This window comes from Leucoraja erinacea, chromosome 2 (genome assembly GCF_028641065.1).
Source record: "Leucoraja erinacea ecotype New England chromosome 2, Leri_hhj_1, whole genome shotgun sequence".
NCBI lineage: Eukaryota > Metazoa > Chordata > Chondrichthyes > Rajiformes > Rajidae > Leucoraja > Leucoraja erinaceus.
Window position 1 is genome coordinate 133,066,339 of NC_073378.1, and position 19,271 is coordinate 133,085,609.

A 19,271-nucleotide genomic window follows, 5' to 3' on the forward strand; every position below is an offset into this window, starting at 1 on the left:
GAGATGTACCACTAGTACCAATGTGATATTAACGGATCAACAAATATAGATGATTGAAGGTGTTGAGTGGGTGGAGTGCTTAGTATTAAACATCATATTTAATTATTATAGTCACTTATGATATAGAAGGGAACTATTCAGCCTATCAATTTAAATTCCATCCCTTAGAGCAATCCCATCAATTCCATTTCCGTATGCCCATTTCTCTCTGACATGTCCATCAATTCCCCAATCATGCACATTCCTGGAATTTACAGTGGCCAATTAACCTAGCAACTAGCACAATTTTTGAATGTGGGTAGAAACATGAGTACTTGGGGAAAGCCAACGCGGTTACTAGAAGAACATACAAAACCCCAGACAGGCAGCACTGGAGGTTAGGATTGAAAGTACATCACTGGACCTGCTAGGTAGCAACACTAACTGCTGTGCTACTCAGTAATCTCCCTTGCCTCAAAATAGACTGGGACTCTTGACTATGGTATGTGACAATAGAATTTTTCAAAATAATGGTGATCTGTGGGATAGACATTGAAAGGTGCTTTCCACTTGTGGGTCATTCCAACACGAGTGAACATAAATGTAACCCCTTCACCAATCATTTACCAGGCTTTGTCCCACCCCTCCTCTTTTCCAGCTTTTTCACCCCAACGACAATCAGTCAAGAACCGTCCCGACTTACCATACTCTGGCAGCCGTTTACCTTCATCTTCACCGTGCAAACAGCACTCCTCCGCTCTCCATGGCCCCCAACTTCGCGATGTTTATGTGTGTGTGTGTGTGTGTGTGCGTGTGTGTGTGTGTGTGTGTATGTATGTGTGTGTGTGTGCGTGTGTCTGTAGATGCAGCTCGCGGTTTCAACGTGGCCGGTCGATCCAGCTCAAGGCTTTCGAGGCGAGTGCCCTTGAGTGACCAAAACCACCTGTGACCTTGTGGCGACCTTGCAGTGGACCATGGGTGGCGGGCAAGGTCTCCAGAGGTTGCTGTCGAGGTCTGCTAAGTGGGACACGCCCTTAATGTTACTTTGAATCCTTTCATCTAAATCATTGGTGTATTGTAAATAGCTGCGGTCCCAGCACCGAGCCTTGCGGTACCCCACTACTCATTGCCTGCCATTCTGAAAGGAACCCGTTAATCCCCACTGTTTGTTTGCTGTCTGCCAACCAATTTTCTATCCATGTCAGCACTCTACCCATGTGCCCTAACTTTGCCCACTAATCTCCGATGTGGGACCTCATCAAATGCATTCTGAAAGACCAGGTACACTACTTTCCCTTGTCCATTTTCATCCTCAAAAAATTCCAGAAGATTATTCAAGCATGATTTCCCATTCGTAAATCCATGCTGACTCGAACTCATCCTGTTACTGCTATTCAAAAGTGCTGCTTTTTCATCCTTTATTATTGAGTCCAGCATCTTCCCCATCACCGACGTCAGGCTAACTGGTCTATTTCATTTTTTTCTCTCCTGCTTTTCTTAAAAAGTGGGATAACTTTAGTTGCCCTACAATCCCCAGGAACTAGTCCTGAATCTATAGAATATTGGGAAATGATCACCAATGCGTCCACGATTTCTAGAGCCACTTCCTTATGTACCCTGGGATGCAGACCATCAGGCCCTGGGTATTTATCTCCCTTCAGTCCCATCAGTCTAACCAACACCATTTCCTGCCTAATGTGGATTTCCTTCAGTTCCTTCGTCACCACAGATCCTCTGGCCACTAGTACATCAGGAAGATTGTTTGTGTCATCCTTAGTGAAGACAGATCCAAAGTACCTGTTCAACTCATCTGCCATTTTCTTGTTCCCCATAATAAATTCACCTTTTTCAGTCTTCAAGGGTCCAACTTTGGTCTTAACTAATTTTTTCCTCTTCACATACCTGAAGAAGCTTTTACTATCCTCCTTTATATTCTTGGCTAGCTTACCTTTGTACCTCATCTTTTCTCTCCGTATTGCCTTTTTAGTTCTCTTCTGTTGCCCTTTAAACATTAATCAATACTCTTGCTTCCTGCTCATCTTTATACGTTGTACTTCTCTTTTATTTTTATACTTTCTCTGATGTACCTTGTCAGCTACAGTCGCGCCTTACTCCCGTTGGAATCTTTCTTCCTCTTTGGAATGAACTGACCCTGCACCTTCTGTATTATTCCCAGATATACCTGCCAGTGTTGTTCACTGTCATCCCTGCTCGGTTATCTTTCCAGTTAAATTTGGCCAGCTCCTTCCTCATGGCTCCATAGTCCCCTTCATTCAACTGTAACACTGACACCTATGATTTACCCTTCTCCCTCTCCCTATTCCTCTAAACTTGACCATATTATGGTAACTCATGGAGCCGTCCTCATGGCTCCTTAACTTCAAGTTCCTTTATCAAATCCGGTTCATTATATAACATTCCAGAATTGCCTTCTCCCTGGTAGGCTCCAATATAAGCTGCTCTAAGAATCCACCATGGAGGCTCTCCACAAACTACCCTTTTTGGGGGTCCAGTGGCAACCTGATTTTCCCTGTCTACCTGCATGTTGAAATCTCCCATATCAACCGTAGCATTATCTTTACTGCTTGCACCTTATATCCAGGCTACTGTTTGGGGGCCTGTAGATAAGCCCCAATAGGGTCTTTTTTTGAACATTTTCTCTCTGCTATTTGGTACTTTGGCAGCTGAGGAATTTAAATTCAAGCAATGAAAAGCAATGAACATCAGCATAATCTTGAAACTCATTATTTGTAAAACATAACTGATTTACTTGCGGGAAAATTAGTCAGTTACACTTTAGCATGTGTATGACCCAGAGCTGTTTTGTGTGTGTATGGTTAATTCTACTTTGCCCTGCTACTTCAGGGGAAATTGGGGATGAGTAGCAAATACCAGCCAATGTTTACATGTTTAGACAATGTTACAATGTACCAATATTTATATGTCAAAAACATTTAAGAAAAAAATACAAGGCAATGTGGCTCTGGAGTATGGTATGTAGTACAGTCTGTGATGGAGCAACTCACCAGAGCTTCATAACACAGCATGCCTTGAGCCCACATACTTCACTGTTGGATCTCACCATGAAGTTCTCTCCAATTCATATCCATCTACTTGATAAGGGTCATGCTCCTTTACGAAGAAACACATTGAAAACGCAACGTATATTTGATATAATCATCTCAAAAAGCCTAAGTAACAATGTAAAATGTAAGAGAAAGGAGACCGACCTCGTGCCTACTATGATATTCATGTGGCCACGGCCATGTTTCCATCTCAAAATTGCATTTTCCAGTCCATTTCATCCAATAGGCTTTTTGCCTACAAGTTGAAACACTTTTACTGTTTGTAATCAGTAACTTTATTAAAGGGCCTGTCCCACTTTCCCGAGTTTTTGAAATCTCGGGAGAATTTGTGAATAACTCAGAGAGAATTCGTGAATAACTCGGGAAGTGGGACAGGCCTTTAAACAGTATCAGCAGTAAGACTTATTAACTTTCTTGGCAGACCTTAATTTGACTCCAGGTTCAGATACAGCATGCATTAGCATTTGAAGTAACTTTAATTGAAAGTAATTTAGTTTTCTTTCAGAAAATCTATTTAAATAAAACTCTGAGGCTTAGTGATCCATCATTGAACATAATGTATTTCACAGGATGGTCAACCAATCAAAATCAGTGGATGCCAGATTCCTGCTTGGTAATGTTAGCTGCAGAAACAAAGCAACTATCATAGTTGACAAGATTGGCACTGAGTCAGATAAAGGCCCATCTTTATAATGTGCCTACGATCTTTCTGATCTTGGTATTGCTGCAGCAACATTCAGCAACAACTGAAGTTTTACCTGTCAATTGGTGTGGGAAATATATATTTTTGGTTCTTTAGTGCTATTTTGGAATGAGCAACAAACAATTATAGGTAAGCCTGGGACAATCATTGGAGTGTGGGAGGAAACCGGAGCACCCAGAGAAAACCCACACGGGAAGAACATACAGAATCCATAAAGACAGCCCCCCTGGTCAGGATTGAACCCGGGTGTTTTACGCTTTTAGGCAGCAGCTCTATCACTGTGCCATCGTGTTGCCCTTTATCAGTGAGATTGATGGGAATTTGGAGCTTTAATAACAAAATAGGAAAGGAAACTTTTATGTGTGATTCCTGACCTTAACTGAAACCTCATTGAGTTTTGCAGCCATCAGCATGTTTGCAGTGCAATTACTGTTTTGATATAAACACAATAGCTAGCTTGCATGGAGAGATGTACCACTAGAACCAATGTGATATTAACAGATCAACAAATATAGTTGATTGAAGGCGTTAAGTGGGCGTAGTGCTTGGGATTAAACATCATATTTATTTATTAAAGTTGCCTATGGTGTAGAAGGAAACTATTCAGCCTATCAATTTAAATTCCATGCCTTAGAGCAATCCCATCAATTCCATTTCCGTGTGCCCAATTCTCTCTAATGTGTCCATCAATTCCCCAATCATCTACATTCCTGGAATTTACAGTGGCCAATTAACCTAGCAACTAGCACAATTTTTGGATGTGGGTAGAAACATGAGTACTTGGGGAAAGCCAACGAGGTCACTAGAAGAACATACAAACCCCATACAGGCAGCACTGGATTTTAGGATGGAAAGTACATCACTAGAGCTGCTAGTTCGCAACACTAACTGCTGTGCTACTCGGTAATCTTCCTTGCATTTCCTCAAAATAGACTGGCTCTTGACATATGCGACAATATAATTTTTCAAAATAATGGTGATCTGTGGGGTAGACATTGAAAGGTGCTTTCCACTTGTGGGTCATTCCAGCACGTGTCAACATAAATGTAACCCCCTCACCAATTATTTACCAGGCTTTGTCCCACCCCTCCTATTTTCCAGCTTTTTCAACCCCATGACATCCAGTCTGAAGAACCAAGGTCCGACCCAAAGCATTGCCTTTCCATTCCATTCACAGATGCTCCCTGACGCATTGCCTTATTCCAGCACTTTGTGTTTGTAAATGAAAATGTATGAAGGAAGGAATGCAAGGATGTTTAGATAAATGGAAAAGGAAGGAATGCAAGGATGTTTAGATAAATGGAAAAGGAAGGAATGCAAGGATGTTTTGATAAATGGAGTTGCAGAAGCATAGATTTATTCCTGAGTGAATTTGATGAATTTCTTAATATGATTGCATAAACAAGTTTGACTGTGGTTTAATTGAAGTCGTACTTATGATTGCTCATGTTTTCTCAATTCCAGGATTACCAAATTTAAATTCTACCTACAGTGCGGGTCCAGCACAGACATCTGACTACTGTCATCGAGGTAATTTGATCTTAATAAGGCCATCTTATTCTTGAAGTGGATGAAATAATAAAATAAGTAGAAATTGCTTCGACTGGCAATAATATTGGTAAGTAGTGGACTCAGAAGTGCGAACAGCAGAAGAAAAATTAGGAAAATAGTGGTTATGATCAGCTTCCATTATCTGCTGCATGATCTACAATTGCAATGAGCAAAATAAGATGATCTGAGTTGAAAAGGCATTTAAGAGGTCCCTTTAGAAATTCAGAGACCTGGAGACAGAACTTTTTCACTTCACATATAAGTGCTATCACTTCACATATCATTTCACCACATATACTGGTATGATTACTTCCTTTTCACTTCAGTCTTGCAACGACTAACTATGTTGTATTCATGTCTCACTTTTAGTTTAGTTTAGTTTTGTGTAGCAATACAGCATGGAAACAGCCCCTTCGGCCCACCAAGCCTGTGCTTACCAACGACCACCTGTATCCTACACACTAGGGCCAATCAACCTACAGACCTGCACGTCTTTGGAATGTGGGAGGAAATCAGTGCATCCAGAGAAAACCCACGAGATTACAAGGAGAACAAACAAATTCTGTACAGACAGCACTCGAGGTCAGGATTGAACCCAGATTTCTGGCAATGTATGGCCACAACCCTACTGCTGTGCCACTATGCCTCCCCCCCCCTCATCTTTAATCTAGTAAAATATTCCATTTGGCTCTTCACTGGAGAATTTCAAACAATATTTTACACCACAAGATAAAAGAAGGTGACCAACAATTGAGGCCTAGGCAATCACATGAGTAATAATTTTTCAAAGAGATAACAAAGAGAAATGTACATTTCAAAGAGGTAAAATGTTTATTGATGTAGGCAGTGTAGTTAGCCTACATGGACTTCAGTGAACCTTTTGACAAAATCTCACTTGAAAGACGTGTGCAAAAGGTTGGAGCTATGGATCCAGGGTAAGTTGACAAATGTGATCCAAAACAAAACAGTGGAGGATTGTTTTTATGATTGGAAGCCTGAGACCAATGTTATTCATGGGAACTGATGCGATGATACTTATTTAATGATTTGGATATGGTTGTACAGGGTATGAATAGTCAATTCACACACATCACAAAAATTGATAGTGTTATTTATAGTGAGTAGGGGAGTCTAAGACCACGTGATAATATTAATAAATTGGTAAAATCGGCAGAGCATTGGTTGATGGGATTTAATCCTGATTAGTGTGAAATTATACAAGAGTTACACGAGGAATGGGAGGGCTCTACTAAAGCTATATTTACTGTATAACTTTAGAATAGAAAGATTAAACGAGAACTTACCGTTTGAAGTTTGATTTTTATTTTATGAGAAGTTGAAGTGCAGGAATACATGAAGAGCCTGCCAGCCGCTTGCGCGTCAATCTTCAGAGCAACTGTATGAATCCACAGACTAGTTGCTGAATTAAGCTATAGAAAGATTAACGACCTTAGAACTACTGAATGATCTTTATGAAAAGTAAGGTTGGGAGAGGAGGGCACGTATTCCCTCACTTCAACTTCTCATAAAATGAAGATCAAACTTCAAACGGTAAGTTCTCATTTAATCTTTCTATTTTATATCGAAGTCACGTGAGTGGCTACATGAAGATTTCAAAGCTCTGTGGTTTCATGCAGTAACCCAATCTGTGTGTGAAACACTTAAACAGATAAACCATTAATGGTAGAAAAACATGGATTATTAATACCATGATGCTAACTTGCATACATGGCCATTGCTCTTAACCGGACCATAGTCCCAATTGACTGAGTTAGACGATAAGTCATGCAACACTGTTCAGAATTCTATCTGCAAATATCTAGGCATATTCAACCAAATTTTATAACTTCTTAACACGCACTATGTAAGCCTCTTGCTGTTTGATGAAAGGGAAATATCCATTAAATTGGCTGCTAATGAGCCATCAGCAATCTCTTGAGAGACTATTAAATAATAATAAAGAAACTATCTTTCATCTCATAGGTACTAGCAATCTCAGTGTACTTGTATACCTAATAACACCCCCAATCTCCGCTCTGGTCAACTCCAAATGTACGCAATCATGCCCATTTTGCTTATGAGATCATTCCCATATCAAGCTACCCTAATGTCAGTTATGACTCAGAGACCGAGCCAGAGATTGAGTAAAGACTGTGTTCTTTGCGCTGAAATCAGTTGCTAAAAGCATAATCAACAAAAAATACTGCTCCAATTAGGAATACGGTAGAAGAATATTTGCATAATAATTTACTGATATACATTGCACACACAATGAGTGCAGGCTTTTAGAGCAGTCATATAAAAGACACCCTGCATAACGTTGGTGAACAGAGGGTGAATAACCAATCATTTATTGTCCCACTTATGGGACTATAGAGAATGACAAAGCAGCACAAGCAGTGTCAATTGTGCTATCACATAAACGCGTCTCTAAACCCAAACTCAAAGCAACATAAACCTGTTACTTCCATTTAAAAGTAACTCACATATTTTGATCACAAACTTCCCATACAATCATGCAGATCTAGCTGCCCAAGAAACAGGCTACCCCAGCCATCACTCGTGACCGAGCAAAGACGAGCTGCTTCAGCCGCCTTACCCCGAGACAGCCTTCATTGTTGCGGGTAACTTCATTCACTCCAACCTGAAGACTGTACTCACCAAATTCCACCAACATGTCTCCTTCGCCACTAGAGAGGACAAGATACTGGACAAAGTCTACACAAACATGGCTGAAGCATACAAAGCCGTCCCCCTCCCCCACTTTGGTTAGTCTGATCACCATTCATTGTTCCTGCTCCCTAAGTACTCCCCACTCATCAGACGTGTTAAACCCACAGTGAGGACAGTTAAAGTCTGGTCAGAGGAGGCGGACTCCACACTTCAGCAGTGTTTTGAAACACTGACTGGAAGGCGTTTGCAGCCCAGGCCACCCTTGACTCCCACACGGACATTGACTCTTATACATCCTCTGTTCTGGACTTTATCAACTCCACCATCAACAGTGTCACCTCCCTCAAACGGGTTACCATATTCCCGAATCAGAAGCCATGGATGAACAGCGAGGTCAGGCTACTGCTGAAAGCACAGGACACCACTTTCAGGTCAGGCGATGCCTGAGCCTACAGTTCATCCAGGGCTAACCTGAAGAGGGGCATCAAGAAGGCCAAGCACTGCTATAAGCCAAGGATTGAGGAACACTTCAATAAGAACTCCGACCACCGACGCATGTGGCAAGGCATCCAAGCCATCACGGACTATAGACCCACCAACACCACCCCCACATCCAGCGACGCCTCCTTCCTTGAGCTTAACCACTTTTATGGCCTCTTTGACAGGGACAATCCAGAGACGGTCATCAAGGCTGTGCTGCCTGCTGATCACCAGCCCCTCACACTCACCCCCTATGACGTGTATGTGGCACTGAGTAGGATTAATGCACGTAAGACTGCTGGCCCTGACGGCATCCCCGGGCGCGTCCTCAGGGCCTGTGCTGTGCAGCTGACATCTGGACTGGACTGACATCTTCAACCTGTCACTTGCCCAAGCAGTTGTCCCCACGTGCCTTAAAACCACGTCCATCGTGCCGGTGCCAAAACACTCCACTGCGGCGAGCCTCAACGACTTCAGCCCAGTTGCACTTACTCCCACCATCACCAAGTGCTTCGAGAGGCTGGTCCTGGCACACCTCAAAGGCTGCCTACCTCCCACACTGGATCCCTATCAGTTCACCTACCGCAAGAACAGGAGTACGGAGGATGCCATCTCAACGGCACTTCACCTCAGCCTCTCCCACCTCGACAACAGAGACACCAACGTAAGAATGCTGTTCATCGATTACAGCTCAGCATTTAACACCATTATACCCTCAAAACTGATCAAACTCAGCGACCTGGGCATCGACCCTTCCCTCAGCAACTGGATACTGGACTTTTAACCAACAGACCCCAGTCTGTTAGGTTAGACAAGCACACCTCTTCAACCCTCACCCTGAACACCGGCGTTCCACAGGGCTGTGTGCTGAGCCCCCTCCTCTACTCCCTCTTAACCTATGACTGCACACCTGTACATGGTACTAACACCATCATCAAGTATGCAGATGATACAATGGTGATTGGCCTCATCAGCAACAATGATGAGTCAGCCTATAGGGAGGAGGTCCAGCTCCTAGCAGCATGGTGCGCTGACAACAACCTGGCCCTTAACTCCAAGAAGACCAAGGAGCTCATTGTAGACTTCAGAAGGTCTAGGGGCGTCACGCACACCCCCAACCATATTAACGGGATGGAGGTGGAACGTGTTTCCAGCTTCAGGTTCCTGGGGGTCAACTCTCTTGTAGTGGCTTGCCCGTCCCCGAGCGGACAGCAAATTTAGAGGCAAGAGCAGGCAGCTCTTCCTTATTCGACTCGTACATCATGCAATAAGGCATGGGATTTTACTTCGGAGTCACGTGAGGGACTCCATGAAAGAAGCCCGCTACTGCGCATGCGTGTCATATCGCATACACGCATTGAACGAGTCAGAAGTGGGAGACGACGTCTCCCTAGAGAGAAAGGCAAAGAAGCAGGTAAGAGACTGCAAAAATTTTTCCACTTACCTTGCAGGTAGGAAATACAAGAAGCTGCAGGAGCTGGAGAGGAGACTGCAGAAATATTGCAGCCAGAACCAGCACCAGCAGTTACCGCGAATCCTCTGGAGGGGATTCCCAAACGGCTATTTTTAGCACAGAACAGCTGTGCCCGACGTCGCTCCCCGCACCGGCAAGATTTGACTGTTGCCGGGCGGGAAACAAAGCTACACGGCCCGGGGAGTTTCTAGACCAAGTCGGGTCTATTTTTAGATGCAGTTGTTAGGCGCTCCGCAGCTGATTGAAGCAGCTGCACCACCCGGGGAGAGAGAGAGCAGACATCGGGGACAGCAGCCCATGGACCTGCGCTACGGGGTCCGTGGGGCTGCGGGAGGAAGGACGTTCCTCCGAAAACGGCAGGCTGAAAACCAGTACAGGTAAGAACAAATTTCCCTTACCTTTTTGGTGCTTTTTCCAGACGTGCTTGCTGTATTCTGAAGAGACTGGTGTGTTGCTGAACAGCAGGGAGCCAGCTAAGGACGTCAGGGCACAGCCACAGGTCGTTACTGGTGTGATGCTGAACAGCAGGGAGCCAGCTACTGATGTCAGTATAGAGCTGAAGGGCTGTTGTTTAATGACCAGCAGCAGCCAGCAATAAATGTCGGCACCAGCATCTCCCAGATGGGAGCGAGTGCCAAACTTCACCCTAAATGGGTAGAGGTGCCCGTGAGGACCAGGACCATGGGGAACGGTTCAGTGCCCGTAGGCATGGGGACGGGCTGTGGGATATACCGCGTGCGACTAGTGCCCGAGAGCACCAAGGTCGGCAGGAGCGGTCCCATATATTAAGCACCCGCGACGACTAGTGCCCGAGAGCATGTAAGTCGGCTGGAGCGGTTTGCTGGAGTAAAACTCTCCATATTGGCAGGCTCCGGGATTGGAGGTAGCCGCAGTGGGCAAATAATATAAGTCCCACAGCAGTTTCCCATATGGGCTGCATGAAATGTCGGACGCCTCTGAGGAGGGTATGGAAGGTCTGACGGGGTAAAGCCTGAGCAGGTGATGGAGCCACTGTCCCCTATTGAAGGGGGGGGGGGAAACAACCTGCCGAACATGAGGAGCAGTACTGCCAGCAGAACTCACGGAGAATGATTTCGAGAGGATGGCTGTGAGTATTGAAGGACTGTGAGTCCACCCATTAACTTCAAGCTAATAGTTTGCTGAAGTGTTGGCAAGGTTTCTATACCCCGGGAATATTGTGGTGCTCTCAATGTAGCCATTGTTACAGGTGCATTTGCAGACGTGTTGGGAAGGCCGTAATACTATGAAAGGTCTCATGGCGGGCATACAGCTTTGGCCCGCATGTTTTTAAAAAAGGTGTACAAAATTAGTGACCTTAAGGATGCCATTAGCACTATTTTTGAAATGTGTAGTTGAAGGGCCATTCAGCCAGCTCTAGACCCTACTTCACTATACTATGTGAGCAAAGGGCTATAGACCCCATTATTTGGGGGGGGGGGGAGACCTGTCTAAACAGGTAAAGAATTGGCGTGGTGGCTTGACGTTGGGGCTGATTAAAGCATCCAAAGGATTTCTGGGGAAGACATTAACCTTATGTGCATCCTAAGAGAGGTAGTGTGTTTTTGTAATTATACTACAAAGAATTGGGCAGAGGTACCCAGCAGCAGCGTCCTGTTTAGGGTTTGGCCGGGACGACCACTGTGGAGATGCAAACTAACATTAACCTTTAGGCTCTCCACAACCGCATATGAAACCAGGGAAAAGTAACTTGGTTACCACCAATACCATGGAGGTAGGTGAATTTGTGGCTCCAGTATTAATAGGGAGCACGGAAGTTGGGGGGATATTGCAACTTCATGTTGATGCTTGGTGTAATATGTCCATGGACAGATATATCCTTAGCAGTTTTAAGGGATATCTGATAGAGTTCTACACGAACAAAACCCTCCAGTACATAACCGGATAGATATACATGCTGGTATGAAATAAACTAAACCTGAACAACAGGATTTGTCTCAAACATCTTTATTAGAAATAAGAAAGATGGGGGATGCCGTATTGTTATGGATTATCAATACTTCACAATGTTGTGCAATATATTCATTTTAAAAATGGATATGTTTAGCAGTGCAAAGATTTAGTGTGCAGCAGGCTAGTCTATGGGAAGTATTAAGTTAAGATCCTTGCTATTCTATATCAAACTGGGTGAAAAATTTTAAACCAGTGTTGGGACTGCTGCAACACCAAAATCATAGAATTATGGTATAGTTGGATGATATCCTTATTGTGGGAATAACTTAGGAATCGGCATGTTAGGCAGTGGTTGCCACTAATCAATTGTTTGTGCAGCTGGGATGCATTGTCCATCCACTTAAGTCAAAATTGACACCATTAACACATTTAATATGTTAATGACTTACTAATGTGGAAAGCCACAGAGGTCAACTCGGCTGTGCTATTACAAACAGATGCCAGTGCAATTGGTTATGGTACAACTGATACCATCTCGAGCTATGGGGGAGATGGAATATATAAGAAGCTAACCTACATAACACTAAGGGTTAGAAATGTTAAGTGCATTTCATGGGCAAAAATCTTATTGCTCAGGAATGAAACTGCAGCATGGTAGATGGTAGATAGATAATACCTCGGTGATGGCATATTTAAGTCATATGGGTGGAAAGATATCACCAGCTGGTGATGAATTGGCAAATTAAACTTGGGAATGGTGTGTCCAAAGGAATATTTGGTTATGGGCTACGTATCTACCAGGGATACTAAATCAGTGGCAGACACCAGGCCACGAAAAATTATTGGAAGTACTAAATGGAAGTTGGATAGATGGTATTTGCTAAAATCAGTAAAGTAGGTAAGGCCGGATATTAGAATTGTATCCGGGGTTAAATCACCAGTTACCGAGGTATGTATCATTGATACCAGATCCTGAGGCAGAAGCTACAGATGCTGTTTCACTGCACTAGGGGAGGGGTTTTTCATTTATGTATTACCTCCTTGTCTATTTATAAATTTGGGGTACGAAGGGACATTCAACAGGAATCGGCATTGGGGATGTCTTAGTACCTGATTGGCTTACCCAACTATGGTTTTCCCGGGGTACAGGACATGGTGCTGGAACTATGTATAACGATAGCCGTAGTCCTAAGTTGCTGGTGCATCCAGTAACTGAGGATAGCTATCCATGTCATAGAAAATATTGATTTAGTAGGTTGTAGACTCTAAAACACCACTATGGGACATGGGGCTATCATAAGAACTGTGGACATGATCACAGCAGCACGAAGAAGGTCTACTCTATAACAGTATTTAGGTCATATTAAAATGGACTAATTACTGCCATGATAACTTTCTGGACCACAGAAATAAGGATGTTCCGGGGGTGCTACAGTTGCTTACCAGCCTGCAATATGGAGGACTGTGTTTCAGCACTGTGAATAATGCCGAAAGTGCATTGTCAAGTTATTAATGGCAAGAAACAGTAAGATAACTATATTTGGAACGTAAGTGTGGCTTTGATCTTGCTAAGGAATTGGTCGCCGGCTACAGCATTAAATCTCGATAACTAACTAGAAATGGAATGCTGATAGCGCTAGTCACAGTGCATAAGCTCCAGTTATTGCTAAAAGTAAGACTGGATGGCTTCACTATTGCGGCACGAAGATTGGGGTTTGTGATCCAGGACCGTATTATTATACAAAATAGGCCAGGATTAGCGGGGCAGGTCATAGAATTGATGGCCTACCCGGAGGACAATGCCTCTGTATAGTAAAGTACGGGTTTGTTATACAGTAAGGAAATAGGCTATCAGAGGCAAGGAATTGGCGTTTAATCAGCTATAATATACTGTACCATAGAGTGTAACTCAGACCATTTCGCGGTGGCTGAAATATGGGATATGATAGGCGGGAGTGGACAATAACATATTTAATTCTCACCCCACCAGGGCTGCAGCTACATCTGCAGCAAAACGCCTTGATGTATCCATGGACCAAATCCTCAGGATTGCAGGATGGTTGTTGGAGAATACGTTTCAGAAATGTTAACAAACCAGTTAGCAGTATGGGAACGTTTTTTCGGGGAACAATTTTAAGTTCTGTATGATAATTTATCCCTGAAGAATACAGGGTTATGATTTGAATTAATTCGATATTATTTATCATTTCCATTAAATAATTGGTATGAATACTTTGAATATAATTAACAATTTCTCTCTAACTACCAAGGCAGTTGTGAAGCATGGACTCGTTTCCACGGCATGAGGTCACAGAGCTTTGAAATCTTTCATGGAGTCCCTCACGTGACTCCGAAGTAAAATAGTAAGATTAAACGAGAACTTACCAGTTTGAAGTTTGATCTGTATTTTATGAGGAGGAACGTTGAGGGAATACATGCCCTCCGCTCCCACCCTCATAGGGTCATATGTTAAGCTGGTATCTCTTTGATAATCTTGCTATTTTAGGTCAATATAGAGTATCTGTGACCTCACACCGCTGCTTTGAAGGATGACACGCATGCGCAGTAGAGGGCTTCTTTCATGTATTCCCTCAACGTTCCTCCTCATAAAATACAGATCAAACTTCAAACTGGTAAGTTCTCGTTTAATCTTACTATTCAGGCACATACTCATGTTCGGAGTCAGCTCCGTGCTGATCTCTGACACTTCCCTCACCAAAGTGGGAGAAATACTGCAACCCTGAACCAGGCGTTGCCACTGGCTTATGACTTGAACTTCCTGTGCATGTCTCTGTAACACGGAGCCTATTTTTGGTACCATCTCTAATACTCCCTTCATCTGAGTGGGAGGAATATTGCAACCCTGAAGCACGTGTTGCCACAGGCGTATGACTCGAACTGCCTTTGCACGCCACCGTAACATGGAGCATATTTTGTGCCACCATCTGATCCATCACAGACCTGCCTTTGACTTTGCCCTGACTCGGGGTTGCCAAGCTGCTCCCTCTAGGAGCCGAATCGGAACTAGCTGTTCAAATCGGCGCTGCCAGCGACTCCGAAGTGGCTGTTTGCTCTCTGCACTGTCGCAGTCCTCTGCTGTTGGTATAAATGATCATTATTTATTGTACTTACCAGACAGGTTGCACCTGTTATTAACTCCGAGTCCTTGCTCCCTTCTGGAGCCCCAACTGAGTATTTCAGGGAGGAAATAGAGCGCAACCCTGCACTAGGTGTTGCTTCCTCAGGCCTCTGGCCCCCATATGACCTGGATGAGCTGGCATCATAATCGGAGTCACCTCTTTCCGATACTCCCCTAGACAGTGTGGGAGAAATACTGCAACCCTGCCTGGTGTTGTCACAGGCAAATAGCTGGATCCGTCTGTAATGCCTCCGGTACATGGAGCATAGTTTGTACACATGATTAAAAAGAAGCATATCCCCATTAGATCAAAGATTCGACTGCTTTATCGATATCCACATAGTTGCTCTTATGAAAGAATCTCCAACAGTCCCCTCTACTGAGCGGAAATTATCATGACGGAACCCTGAACGAGGTGTTGCTCTACTGGTGTCTGATAGACACAGGTCAAAAAGGCTTCCCAAGCCAGGAGCTCCTTTCTGGCGCTTCAATGGAGTTTCTTAGGGGAGGAAACAGAACGCAACCCTGAACTAGGCTTTGCCTCCTCAGGCCTCTGGCTGACTCCCTTTTTGAGCATTCATCTGTACAGGCATTGCCCGTAAGATGCTCCGAACAACCGCCTGCTCCAGTGGAGCCCCATTCTGTGGCAAGTCAAAATTCACTATACCATTTGGTGTATGCGATAATAAATGTCCCTTGTATCCTATCTGCTATGATAGTCATAAACGTGACAGAGCAGCAACCGCTATTAAAAAACTTCCAGCTCTATTTATAACTGCCCTATAAATAGAGAATACATGATACGCTGCTCTACAGCGTATGCTGCCTCAGCCGGCAGCATCTATGTTTAAAATTGGTAGGTGCATCGGCAGCTGAGCTTACCTGGCGGCCGCTGTCCTGGCCGCGGCTATTTTTAAACCACCGGCTGCTGCTAATCTTCTGCAGTGATCACTAACCTGGCCGAGCCGGCAGCCGCCCCGCCAACTCCTTATCGAGCCTTCACGGTGGCCTCTAATTCCGGCTGCCTGCTCCCGTTCGGAGCACCAACAGCGGTAGCCGCACAGGCTGCGCTCGTCAGCTACTCCAGGCCCACTGTACCGCGGTGGCCCGTTCCTGAAGACAAATTTGGCTTACCTGCCAGAGCTGTTTCGAACTTCTCCGACTCCCACACCATGCGTCGACGCATTGACGCGCATGTGACTGGCAGGCTCTTCACGTAGTCTCTCACGTGACTTTGATATAAAATTACTATATCTACTATAGAACTATAGAATTACTATATCTCTATATCTACTATATAACATTAGAATTACTTTATCCACTCGATAACTGATATATCTCATCGAGCGCTCCTGCAATTTATTTTCCAATTTTCCACTGTCCTTGTTTCTAGGACCTGATTAGGCCTGGGAGATTTATCTTCCTTTATTTACTTTACGACATCCAACACTTCTTTGACTGTAATATGGACCGTCCCCAAGACATCACCTTTAACTTTTCCTGGAGTTTCCTGCTGTTTCAAAACATAGGTGTTTACTTTATTTCTGAGAGTCCTTTTTTTTTCTCCAGTTGCTTTTTCTGTCGTAATATATTTATAAAATCGCTGTGGATTATCCTTAATCTCATCTTCCAGAGCTATATCGTGTCCCCTTTTTAGCCTCCTCATTTCCTTCTTAAGTATAGATAATAGAAAGATTAAACGAGAACTTACCGTTTGAAGTTTGATCTTTATTTTATGAGAAGTTGCGATGATGGGGTTATGTGAAGAAGCCCGCCAGCCCGCATGCGCATCAACCTTTTAAGCAGCTGTATGAAATCACAGAACAATTGCTAACCTAAACTATAGGAAGATTAAGAAACTGGAACTACTGCATGATCTTTATGAGAATAGGGTTGGGAGTGGAGGGCACGTAATCCCTCATCACAACTTCTGTGAAAATAAAGATCAAACTTCAAACGGTAAGTTCTCGTTTAACCTTTCTATTTTATTTGGAAGTCACGTGTGACTAAGTGAAGATTTCAAAGTTCTGTGATTTCATGCAAACATACTGTGTCAGTTGACCAGATATGATTGAAAACATAGTGCATTCAAACATGAATATGCTGATGCTTTTATTGAAAATAATAATAATGGTCCCTTACATCAGGAAAATGAATATATTATTTAACAGAACTCAAAATTGTATTAGCAAATGAACCACACCTGGCAATAGGCTTATTGTAAAAAGCTTGAAAAGTCCGCTCATTCGACCATCCTGCTGTCGCTAGGATGCGGTCCAGCGGAACTTCCATGAATCTCGCTGCCGATGTAGTTGCAGCCCTGGTAGAGTGAGATTTAAAAACATCAGTGTCCATGCCTGCGAGTGCTAATACATGTCTCAACCATCTCGAAATGGTCTACACCGATACCCTTTTGTGTGGATTTCTGTGGCTGATGAACATAGCCAGTTCTGCCTAAGGTCCTTCGTATCCTTTATATATTGTTGAATATTTGTGACAACACATAACCTTCGATCAGTTGGATATGCTAAAAACTCCAGCTTAAGACCTAGCACACCCAGTCTACTTTGCTTAATTAACTCATTTATGTAAAATGTTATCTTATTGTTAGACATAACTGTCCTATCCAGTTTTAGTTTATGCAACGACTGGTCACGTTGCACTGAAACAAGCACCATGAGCATTATTACCTTATAGATGAGCCTGACCAAAGATAAAGATGTGGCTGGAGCCCAACCGAGAAGCAGTGTTAACACTAATTTAACATCCCATACATCCGTGTATCTGGGCCTGGGGGGGGGGCAGTTTATGTTAAAGATACCACTCATAAATTTGGATATCAAAGGGTGAGACCCAACAGAATGGTGTCCCGATCCCAGCAGCAAGTATGATGATAAAGCACTTTAACTTAATTTTCTATCGAAAAATAACATCGAAAGAAAATCTAAGACATCAACCATATCTGTCGTATTATAAGTTATATTTGAATTCACACAAAAACCTTCCCATAGCTTAATGAAGGAAATGTACTGCTTCTTGGTACTGTCCCGCCAAGCTGCAGTGATCACGTCCACCGTTCGGTCAGATAATCCGAGCCCCAGAAAAGGTCTTCTTAAATTCTGCAAATCAATAAGTTGATTTTGTCATGCAGAGAATGAGATTCCCGAGTCACGGGATGAACAAGCAAGTCTTTATGCTTACTGATAAACATATATGGTTCCGTTAGCATACCTATCATTAACGAGAACCATGGCTGCGTAGGCCAGTCAGGTACCACTTCAATACCTGAAGCGGAGTCTTGCTTGATTTTTTGTAAGCACTGGCTGATAAGGCAAAATAGAGGAAAGGCATTGAAGAACATTCCTCCCCAGTGTAACGAGAATGCATCTATAGCTACTGCCCCTGGGTCTGGCTTCCATGCAACATATTTTGGCAACAGTTGATTAAGCTTGGATGCAAACAAGTCAATATCAGGTGTTCCATATCGAGCAATAACATAGTTAAACACTTTGTGATCCAACATCCGTGTTATCATTAAATTTACGTGACCTTGTGTCTGCCACCGTGTTAAACCTACCTGGCAAGTAGGTAGCTGAGATCCAAATCCTCCTTTCAATACACCAGCTCCAAATGAGATTAGCTAAACTATCACAGGATACTGATTTGATTCCACCCATATGATTAATATATGCCACCGCTGTAGTGTTATCAACATGCAGTCGAACATGCAGGTCATGCATAATCCCACAGTAAGCCTTTAAACCATAGAACGCCCCCAGCATTTCCCAGGTAGTTGATACCATATAGATGGATAAATAGTAACTCGTGCATATCCCATCTGCCGCGGCAACTAGTGATGGTATTAGTATTAGTAGTTTCCCATCCCACTGCACTTGCATCAGTTTGTACCATGGCTGTCCATTAAAGGTTTACTGATCAAAATGTCGCCGGAGCAATGCTGAATATTAGTCGTCCACCATTGTAATTCTGTTATAGCTTCTGCCGACAATTGCATAGGTCTGTTAAAGTGACCTAAATGGGATTTAAGTGCTTGCTCCTTTGCACGCTGCAAATTTTGATAATGCTAAGGCCCAAATCGGGAAGCTGGAAAAGCAGCCACTATTTTGCCAATTGCACTAGCCACCTGGCGAATAGATGGCTGTTCCATAGCAAGAAGGTTATTACAGGCTTCTATTAATTCTGATCTCTTTCCCCAGGGCAGAGTCACAGACATTTCTATGGAGTTACTAGTAA

General features: G+C 43.5%; 1 protein-coding gene across 5 annotated transcripts in view; it reads left to right on the forward strand.

The window, feature by feature from the left end:
- Nucleotides 1-19,271, forward strand: part of LOC129715783 (uncharacterized) — a 337,613-nt gene that overhangs the window by 160,739 nt on the left and 157,603 nt on the right. For all 5 annotated transcript variants that reach the window (XM_055665662.1, XM_055665654.1, XM_055665638.1 and 2 more), the window contains one exon: nt 5,233-5,298. In XM_055665662.1, the coding sequence (XP_055521637.1) occupies nt 5,233-5,298 (66 nt within the window). The remainder of the gene's footprint in view (nt 1-5,232; nt 5,299-19,271) is intronic.